Source organism: Sardina pilchardus, chromosome 21 (genome assembly GCF_963854185.1).
Source record: "Sardina pilchardus chromosome 21, fSarPil1.1, whole genome shotgun sequence".
Lineage (NCBI taxonomy): Eukaryota > Metazoa > Chordata > Actinopteri > Clupeiformes > Clupeidae > Sardina > Sardina pilchardus.
This window is the reverse complement of record NC_085014.1, coordinates 14507189-14518104: the sequence shown is the minus strand read 5'-3', so window position 1 is coordinate 14518104 and position 10916 is coordinate 14507189. Positions and strand designations below refer to the sequence as shown.

The 10916-nt window shown below is 44.9% G+C and overlaps 1 protein-coding gene across 1 annotated transcript; it reads left to right on the top strand.

The window, feature by feature from the left end:
* si:ch211-153b23.3 (uncharacterized) lies at nt 1-6265 on the top strand. The gene is made up of 10 exons (XM_062524974.1): nt 1-309; nt 579-2096; nt 2211-2303; nt 2463-2567; nt 2678-2787; nt 2991-3182; nt 3470-3632; nt 4164-4329; nt 5311-5405; nt 5637-6265. Exons 1-10 carry the CDS (start codon nt 57-59, stop codon nt 5720-5722), a joined length of 2781 nt encoding a protein of 926 aa, XP_062380958.1. The 5' UTR covers nt 1-56; the 3' UTR covers nt 5723-6265.
* The last annotated feature ends 4651 nt before the right edge of the window (nt 6266-10916 follow it).

The following is a 10916-nucleotide window of genomic DNA, read 5'->3' as shown; positions in this document are numbered from 1 at the left end:
AGGAAGTATTTGGACCTATTTAATCCTATAATTAATGGATATCAGTGTCCTGGTTAATGCTTGTTCTGTATTTAATATCGGTGTTTAATCACTTGCCTTCTCACTTAGGAAGAAGAGGAAGAAAAAGAACAAAATTCAACTCCAAAGTCCAAATGGCAAGCGCTGATGGTTTCCCGGCCAGCTTCTACAGTGAGCCTGGCGTGCTTGGGCTCCTTGCTAACGGCATCAGCGCCTTCCTGGTGCTACTGCAGAACTTCCACAGTGCCCATACTGGTATCCTCGCGCAGGGAGTAGAGGACATCCTGGCAGGTACAGCCTACTGATGACGTAATCATATAGAATTACGGCTTTGATATCAATATCTTTTTATTTCAATTCAGTTGGCTACTCCTATAAGCACGCAACACACCGTCAACACACCGTCAACACACCGTCAAGAACGAGCATAGACTGAGACTGAGAATTTGTTCTTGCTGTTGTCAGACTAACCATACAGGTAGAACAGGAAACTCTTATCTTATCTATCAATTGTCATCTCCTGATTTGCAATCTCTTCCTGTCGACTCTCCCTTCTGTAGGTGTTCATCTCATCCTGATTGGTGGCTTGTGTCAGCTAGTCGCCGGCTTCCTCGCATACCGCAAATATGATCACCTCGGTGGCACTGCCTTCGTCGGCTACGCCGCGTTGTGGATGAGCTACGGTGCCACGCGTATCTTCCAGGGTGCCGTCACGCCCATCTACACCGGCAACTCCACCAACTCCACCAACAGCTCTGAGTTCATAGACGTGCCGTTCAACATGACCGGAATGGGGTTGATGATGATGGAGAACGTCACAGCGACACCGGAACTGTTCGTGCCCAAGTCGGCCATCGCCGGACTGCTCCCCTACATCCTCCTGTCCTTCCTCCTGGCCTTCTGCTCGGCCACCGTCAACTACATCATGCCCTTCGTCTTCGGGGCCATCACGGGCACCCTGGTGTTCGAGGCGGTGGGCGCCGTGTCCGACCCCTGGGCCCTGGTGGTGTCCGGCGTCCTGGAGCTCCTCATCCTCCTCTTCGCCATCTACGGCTCGGCCGCGCTCCTGGTCAAGGGGCTGGCGCAGCGCTACGTGCTCAAGGGCTTCGGCAACCCGCTCTTCAACGTGCTCCTCCTGGGCACGGCCAACTCGGGCAGCGCGCAGAGCCTCGGCCAGGAGAAGAAGAAGAACACCAAGTACGCCGAGCCCATGGCGCTGGGCTACTTCTGCGACACCGTCTCGCCGTTCATCTTCGCCTTCTACGCCTTCCACTACTTCCCGGCGTTCGCCGTGGGCGCCGTGTGGATCTCCATCAACTCGGCCTCGCAGCTCCTCTCCAGCTTCTACGCCTACCTCCGCCAGGACGCCTACCACGCCACCAAGTTCGGCCTGCACTGCACCTACTGGCTGGTGAAGGCCTGGGAGGAGTTTGTGGTGTCCATCCTGCTGACGCAAGACGACGCCGGGTCCGGACGGCTGGCCATGGTGGGCGACTGGTTCTTCGTGGCGTCGGCCATCGTCCTGTGCGTGGTCTGCCTGAGCATGGACACCCTGGAGCTGGTGCACAACCTCTTCTTCCTGCTGCTGACGCTGTCCACCGTCTCCCAGATCCCGCTGGGCGGCTACTACTACTTCTTCGGCGTGGCCTGCTCGCTCTTCACCGCCGCGTCGCTCTACGGCACGTTCGCCCGCCTCATCAACTCCATCGCCGAGAAGTCGCTCATCCGCGTCGGGCCGCAGCCCGTCTCCGCCGGCCGGCTCCAGGCGGTGCTCGGCGGCCTCGGGCTCTGCCGCGACGCCCTGGCCAAGAAGACGGAGATGTCCGAGGGCACCCGATGCCAGCTCCCCGACGCCCTCTTCTACATGGTCAACGGCATCGCCTCCCTGGCGGCCATCCACCAGCAAGACCCGTCTCCGGCCTTCCTGCACATGACCGTGGCGTGGGTCCTCATCCCCGGGGCCATCATCCAAGCCTACGTCAGTCGCCTGCAGGTCCAGAGGGGCAAGCGCTTTGGCTCGGTCATCCCGTTCTTCTATGCTGCGGTCTGGGCCACCTGGGCCTGGTACAGGTTTGCAGGTGAGGCTGGCACCCTATTCTACTGTGGTTTTGTCGTAGAGTTTATGCATGAAAATTGACCACAACCACACAATCTGACATCAACATGACTGTTGTGTTATCGTTTTGTGGTAGGACATCTGCTGCACATCTTCCCTGGAAATGCCCAAGGATTCTCTGCTGGAGCTATAGCCTTTTTGGTGATAAATAGCTTCATCATGCTAATAGGTAAGTCTTCAGTAAAACAGGTTAGGGGTCATACCACAATTGCCCTTACTAGCAGGTATGAAATGTATCCCCCAAAGCAAAGATATTTATATTTCTTTATGTCTTTGTCTATTGCTCCTTGAGTCCTCACTGTGAGGTTTATTTGTGCTTTGTCTCTAGCTGCATATGGGAATCTGGTCCTGTTTTTCCTGACCATCATCATGGAGATCGTGTTAGTGTGTTTCCTTCTGTCCACTCTTGGGACTCTGCCCTACCAGCTGGAGAGTAAGTTACTGACATCACACAAAGACGTTTTATAGTGGTGCTTTTCAACATATTATGAGAATTATATAAGAAAGCATTGTTATTGAACGATCTTCTTTCTCTTCTCGCAGTTGCCATGCTTGCCATATTTTCTATTATCTGTCTCTATGGGGCTATGGCATCTCTTGTAAACTGTATCTTCAATAAAACACTCATTCCATTGGGACCAGCTTTGCTTAAGGTATAGTAGAAGGTTTACTCTTCAAAAGCACTTCAAACGCACTAGTTATTTGAGTCAAAGACATTTTTCAACGAATTCTAAGAACCCTAAAATAAAATCAGACATGAAGTCATATACAGTACGTAACTGAAAGACATTTAGCAGATCACGCAAATAGGCGAAGAACCTGACTGAGTTCTTCATGCGTTTGCTTTCAACCTTAGAACAAGAAGAAGAAGGTAGCGACTTCGACGCCTCCCTGCCCTGTCCCGAGTTCTCGTGGGACGAGCGGAATCATGCAGATCGCCAAATCGCTGGACGAGGGCGGCGTGTGTGGAATCCCCACCGATACGGTCTACGCACTGGCCGCCTCTTGCAAGAACCCTGCCGCCATCGAGAGAATCTACAACATCAAAGTAAAACCCCAACGTTATTTATAAAATGCTTGAATCATTTACCAAGTCCACACAACCAGAAATGTAGAGGCTGACCACTGACTACTGTATATTTGTTTGGGCCTTGGCTCTGTGGTCATTGAATAATGTATTCCAGTATTCCAAGTCAGTGTTTTGAGAAGTAGTAGGCTATATATCTACATGTTTGGAGCTTTAGTTCATAACTGTATTAGGTTTGCACTAGTGCTCATGTCAGATCTGCTCTTCCTTCTCCTCCTCTTCTTCCTCCTCATCTTCCTCTTCCTCAGGACCGGCCGTCTGAGAAACCCGTGTGCATCTGCATCGCCAACGTGGAGCAGTTGGTGGCGGCCAAGCCGCCCTTCAGTCCTCTGCTGTGGGAGTTCATGAGGAACGTCTACCCCGGAGGCATCAGCTGCATCATCGCCAAGGGAGACTGGCTCTACAGACTCGGTGAGAGACCTCGCACTAAAGCAGATACAGTATGGTCGTTCAAAAATGACATTCGAGACCGTCTCTTTGCTGTGCAATGAAAGAAAAGAAAGCTTAGCAGAAGAAACAGTGGGCAGCAATGTGTAAACATTCAGAAAGTTCAAAGACCTAAAGATAAAGATTGGCAATGAGCACACAATGAGAAAAAACATGCATTTAGCAACATGCTTCAATATGAATTATATCTTAGGGTGGTGGTAGTGTAGTGGTTAAGGGGCTGGGCTAGCATGCAGTAGCCTGAAAGTTGTCGGTTCAATTCCCGACTTCCATCGTTGTACCTTTGAGCAAGGCACTTTACCCCAAGTTGCTCTGGGGACAATGCAATCTCTTGTAATATAGCTGACATATGTAAGTCACCTTAGACAAAAATGTAATATAATGTGAATGTAATCTTGAATGATTGTGAATGTCAGTGATACAAACGTACTGTAGTAGAGTTGGCAAATCTGCCTTTTGACTAATAGCACAATGCGGCTCCCTTTTCTGTCTCAGGTGTGGGCGGGGCGTACGACCGCGTGGGCACCAGGGACAGCATCATGATCCGTGTGCCGGACCACACGGTGACCATGCACCTGTGCACCCTGACCGGGCCCATCGCCATCACGTCTGCCAACCCCAGCGGCGAGCCAGACAGCCTCCACCACGACATGGTCGTCTCGTAAGTACTGTACCTCCCGAACTTATCCAGACTACGCCTAACAGTGCACTCACCAACAGTACATTTATGTAATACAGTATGTCTACACTATACCTCAATAAGGTACATTGTAAGACTGTTGTATGATTAGGCTCGGTGTTATATAACTATTGCCCAGTTATGCATATATCGTGACGTACAAGACATATCAGTAGTTAGCGACCGATATGTTCTATCTTGACTGGTTACCATGGCTTGCGGCTTCTATGATCTTTCACATTCTGGAACCTGGAACCATTGTCTTTGAGCTGAATAGACAATATCAAACAGCATCGAAGAATGATCTATTTACCTCTCTCTGCTGTGTTGACCTTCAATTGTGGTCGCATTGTGGTTGCATTCAATTACATCTTTCACAAATATTAATCTTTATGTGAATCCACCTACAATGATCTATCAATTAGGCGGCGAGCAGCCCTGTTTGATGACGTTCACCTATTCAATCAGTATAGTGAGGCCGAGGTTTTCTTTATCTCTGTTGAAGCTTATCTGACCGTTGTAATCTGATGCTATCTCCTGGCCGCAGTCCATTTTGAAAGAGCCATGGTGGGGTTGGTCATTATTTCTTCATTATCAGACGATAACCGAGAGGAGTTGTGATAAGAATAGCACCGCTGGCCATAATGAGTTATTTGTTAGAGATAATTACAGTGCCCATTTAAATACAGGAGCTGTATTGTGATACATCAGTCAATCTTGATTGACCTATCATTAGATCAGGCATACCACCTATTAACTCGTCTTGGAGACACATTTAATAAAGTTCTCCTTGCCCTCCTCTGTAATCACTGTCAAAGCCACAACATTAAGGCAATAACTCATCCAATTACAAATGGCCGGAACAACCTGCACTACAGGGTAGAATGGACTGCAGCTATGCGCAGGGATCCGTGGCAACCTAGACGTGTTCTGGAATTAAAGAATGTTTTCTTTTGTCAACAGTCGCCTGGGACACAAGCTCCAGGGAGTCCTCTGTGATGGGGAGTCGGCTGAACTGGCCCCCTCGACAGTGGTCAACTGCCTGAAAATCGATGAAGGTAAGTTTGAAATATACGAAATGTCAAAGACGGTTTGCATTTTACAGTACCTAGTGTATGGTCACTGAATACTTTTCTCCTGAGCCACTTTAACGTGTGGAACAATGCATAAGTATATTAAGAATAATCAATAGCATAAGTCAATTAAGAAATTAATTTATAAACTATGTTGGGTTTCAATACTCTGATCATAAATGTATGTCTGATGATGTCTTTGTCTTCTATTTGCAGGAATTATTACTTTTGTGAGAGAAGGCTGCGTTCCTACTGCCAAAGTTAAACAGATATTTGAGAGAGTGAAGAGCAGCATGGCGTGATTTTTTTCTTTTAACAAAGAACAACACTAAAAGACTACAATTGCAACTACAACAACACTATGCTTATGTCTTTCCTTTTCACTTCATTTGGCGGGATACTTTTTTCACTATTGGGTGGGATACCTTTTTTCACTTTATTTGGTGGGATACCTTTGACTTGAGTGATCGTGTTTGCAATATGTTCAATGTGTGAAATGTAATTCTCTCTCAATTTTGCATGTTTTGTCTATGAAGTGCATACATACGCTGTGCGTATGTACCAAGTGGTATTTGTATCACACAACACTAATATTGTGAATGTTATTATTTAATTTAACTGTTGCCAAAGAAATAGAATTGTAACATATTAGAATACATTCTATTGTATGATATGAATTGTTATTGAAAGCACCGCATATATGCCGAAGGAAAAGGTAACCAGTGCAATAGCCAGGCTGGTGTGCAATAATAATAATGACACTGAATGACACTACATTCTTAGCATAAAGCTAATATCTTACTATTGTATTTGTGTGCTCTCGATATCTCTGTATTTATTGTCTTTTTTTCAACGGAATAAAACTATTTGTGAAGTATTTTCTTGTGAATTGAGTTATTGTAAAGATATTAACCTACTGGATGGTAGGCCCACTATGGCCACACTTAATATAAAGTAGAAACTATTAAAGATTTTCTGCCAAAACATTTTATCCTTTCTAGACCATAGTAAGAGGTGTGAATTTGAATTTGAAATTTGTGAAATGTGAATATGAATGTCAAGGTTTAAAATCATTGCAATCCTTTTTGAAGAGCTTTCAATAATACAATGAACAATGCAAAATACTACAGTGCTTTACTACTGTGTTAGCTGCATTGTGTATAAACCATAGGACAGTGTTTTATGCAAAATTAAGGAAAAAAACTGCAGTGTCCAATAGCCCAAAGAATCAGAATTAGATTATGCTTTAAGAGAAGGTGAATGAAGAAAACAAATGCATTGCCATATATAGCCCAACACCCTGTATGAATGTCATACCCTATTTTGCAAAATCAATGTGTAAACCTTGGATAATAGTCAGGAAATTGCGGTATACATCTTGTCTGGCTATCACCATACGAAGCTCAATCTTTTACGACTGAACATTACTGTAGTATGGGGAGTCTGCGCTTTATTTCTACTGCACAAGAGGCGTGATCAATGGGCATCGTTCAAATGACTTCCGTACACTTGGATAGTCCTTCAACAAATCAGACCAACGATCTGGTGTGTCTTTTGGATAAGCTAATTTGTGATTGGACCCAAAGCTTGTGGACAGGAAGCAGGGGAGGTAGATGTGCAGGTTTCCAGCCTGAGCTGCGGGGCGAAATCCAAATTCGCCGGCAGGTCAGGCAGGTTCACCCAGCCTAGTGTACAGTACAGCTGCAGGTGGAACAGTATGTCTCCTTACAGGTGTGGGCCACATATCCACCTCTCACCTGGTATGCTGAGTTGGACCAAACCGGCAACACGGATTTGAGACAATTGTGGAAAAATAAGTAAATTAATAATTAATATATAAGGAAATAATAATACATTTTTAAATAACTGAGTTGCATAACCCTGTCGCTCACATTGTCAGTAGTTTGGACACCGAGATTATTATTTAATCTGAGATCAGCCTCTGTCCAAATTTGACAGATCCAGACCACTGCATGGTGCATGCCACTACATTTGGACTATACAGTAGATGTGGATCGGATGTTCTGATAGATGTGATCCAGAACCAGATCCAGACTACTGTATGCCACTGCTACATCTGGACTAGATATGTGGATCAGGCGTTCTGATCCAGATCCAGCCTGCATGGTGTCTCTTTGCTTTCAGGGCTTCCACCTTACAGCAGACTATCACCAGAAGGCATATCTTAACAATCTATTTGTTAGAGCCGTGGCCACAGGTGTGACTGCAAGCTATACTCGTAGGGGGGAATTCTCCCATGCGCGTAAGGGTGCCTAAGGGTGCGTAAGTCCAAAAAATTGCGCAACTACGCACATTTCCCTCTAGTGAACTAGGGTCACAGAATGCCATGATGACAAACTATGGAAAATATGACACCTGTTTGTTGGGAGACATGGCTATTGTGTGACGGAGGGCTCTTGGAAACCTTAGGTAGGTGTGTGTGTGTGTGTGTGAGAGTAAACGGTTTTCACCTGTCATAAATCAAAAGACGGAGCTCATCCGAGACAAGGCTCTGGTTGCACAGCTTATTATGATGGACTTTCCAAAAGAAGCTGTTTTTAAGCCACCATGTTCTCTAAGGGGCCTTTGGCCACAGTGGACGTCTTCATGTCCCCAGCCTCCACTCCTCACTGGGAGTTTCCCATTGTCAAATCTTCCAGACACACCCAGAGTGTTGTGAAACTGGGACGTTTAAGGACACAAGCTGTGAATTTGAGAGCCATGTTACACTGACAGACTTTTGTTTGTTGGGATCTTTCCAGTAAACCATTCGGGTTACTTTCATTGACTGTAAAAAGGTTATTCTCAATGCATGGAAGGATTTACAGTAAAGCAGTAGATGATACATGATAGATGATACAGTAATAATACTGTCCTTATTCAGTGGTGTCATTTATCGAGGCAGTGGAAAATGTGCAACTTCTAAAGAGCGATAACTTCTACAGAGTGGTAACTTCTAAAGAGTGATAACTTATATACATTGTTGGGAAGGTTACTTTAGAAATGTAATGTGTTACAGTTACAAGTTACCCTGTTTAAAATGTAATAGTAGTGTAACTATTTCTAATTACTTTATCTGAGTGTCACAATTACTTTTTGATTACTTTCTGATTACTTTTCTTTTTCAATGACATATATAGTCCCCAAATCCATGATTTTGGCCTTGGTCTCCAGGCTGCAGAGCAGTTCGGTACAAGCGCACAAGGCAGCATGGGCATTCCAGGATATATTGAGCCTCTATTACAGTAATAGATGAATTAGCATGACATTTTTTATGAGGATAATATAATGATAACCACCACAAGGTCAGACTTCAAGCCAAATTTTACTGTAAAATCAATCTGAGTTGACATACAGATAGGTCACAGCCTTTATTTCCCCTTTATCATAACACATTTAAAACTGAAATTCAGACCGCTGCCCGCACAGGCAGGCATGTACACTGATGGTTGTGCGCTGTAGACATGCTAGAGCCTATCAGAAGGCCCCGTATCAAACTATGGCTGTGGAGGGAAACAGTTATTTTTACATACAGTACAATATTCTTTGCAAGGTCTTGCTGACAATATTGAGATGTAATTTAAATTGTAATTTTTTAAAAAATCAAAGGACCTGTAATTTAATTACACATTTTCTCCAGTAACTGTAGTCTATTACTGTTACATTTATTTTGTAATTAAATTACGTAACACAATTACATGTAATTCGTTACTCCCCAACACTGATTATATAGAGGGGTAACTTCTAAAGAGGGGTAACTTCTAAAAAGGGGTGACTTATAAAGAAGGGTGACTTATAAAGACACAGTTGGCTGTGCACACACATATGAACATACACACACACACACACACACACATATACTGTACACACACACAGATGCACATAACCACGTGTCCACACATACACACGCACGCAAGCACACACACACACACACACACACACACACACATACACACACACACACACACACACACACACACACACAGTGTCATGGCATGGGCTCAAGGGCCGCACAGAGATGTGCTGGCAGCCCTTGTAGACATCAGCACATAGTCTGAGAATTCAGGGGCCTTCTCGGCCACTCCTCTCACTACCCGGCAAATAAACACACGAGAGAACACCAGTCTTACCCACCCCCCACACCCACCCACACACACACACACACACACACACACACACACACACACATACACACACACCCACCAACCAGCACAAACATAAAGACTGTGGACTGAGTAAAAATTCCTTCCTTGGCCCGTTCCACTCACACGTGCCGGGGCCCGGTAACAGTCACAGGGGAAGTTCCTGAGAAAAACATTGGGTGCTACACTCAGTCATCAGCACATGTCCCGTCCAGTAGACATGTGTGTGTGTGTGTGTGTGTGTGGTGTGCGTGTGCATGCGTGTGTGTGTGTGTGTGTCCGTGTGTGTCCGTGTGTGTGTGTGCACAGTATGTGTGTGTGTGTGTGTGTGTGTGTGTGTGTGTGTGTGTGTGTGTGTGTGTGCGCGTGTGCGTGTGTGTGTGTGTGTGTGTGTGTGTGTGTGTGTGTGCGCGTGTGTGTGTGTGTGTGGCAGTGACTGGTGGCAAGACGTGTTTTTATGAAGCCTTCGGTCATCAACCACAGTCTCCGTCTTTGATGTGTGAATAATCTGTGCAAAATTTTATTTCCCCTGTCTTGTTTTTACGGTAGCAGTATTCATCACATTTTTATTTTACCGGTAAATGTCTATGTAAAAAAGCAAAAGTGCAGTATCTATGACGGTTGATTTTACAAGTCTGTGTTATGGTTGTTGCACTATATGGACTGTGTCGTTCGCAACAGTTTATTCTGAAAAACCCTAAGTTGAAGAACAGGTTCATTGTAGGAAAGTCACATGTGGAGGGTCAAAAGTAAAACATATAACTGTGAAATAATTATGAATTATTAATAGTGAAAAAACAAATGCAGTTCCACTCTTCAATTACGAAATAAATTCAGGACTGACTGGCATTAGCATGGGCATGTCTTGTAAATGCAGATCAATTCCACCAAATGGCACTAACTACGTCACTAAAACCTTTCGTTTTTTCATTTTATTTTATTTAATTCATTTTCATCTTGTTCAACAAAATTAAGCCTATTTTCAAGCAGATTGAAATTGCAGGAACCAAACGTGGCAGTTTTGTTGCTAGGCCAGTTTCAGAAGTTTGTAGACATTCCTAGTTTGCTTGTCATTGTTTTTGTATCTTTTTTTTTAAATCTATGGATACCACTAGCAGATATGTACTCAATCAGAAAAGAGTTCGGAAATGTTGGAAATGTTGAGTATGTTGGAAATGTGGAAATGTCGCTGATTATTTTGTCAGGCCAAACATGCCACAGGCAGTGACAGACATGACTGTGCCAGCAGTTTCCTGTTACCCTCTCTTGGTGTCAGTTCAATGGTGGAAGTCAAGGAATGGGAAAGCCTTGCCAGTCATGCTGCTGGCAAATAACCTCCGACGTTGATGGATTT

What these genes read in the sequence shown, in the direction of transcription:
- si:ch211-153b23.3 (XM_062524974.1), top strand. Translation starts at nt 57, where the DNA reads ATGCTTGTTCTGTATTTAATATCGGTGTTTAATCACTTGCCTTCTCAC. An exon ending in TGGGACCAGCTTTGCTTAAG is followed by an intron (nt 2,788 to 2,990) that starts GTATAGTAGAAG and finishes TTTCAACCTTAG; the next exon opens with AACAAGAAGAAGAAGGTAGC. An exon ending in AGAGAATCTACAACATCAAA is followed by an intron (nt 3,183 to 3,469) that starts GTAAAACCCCAA and finishes CCTCTTCCTCAG; the next exon opens with GACCGGCCGTCTGAGAAACC.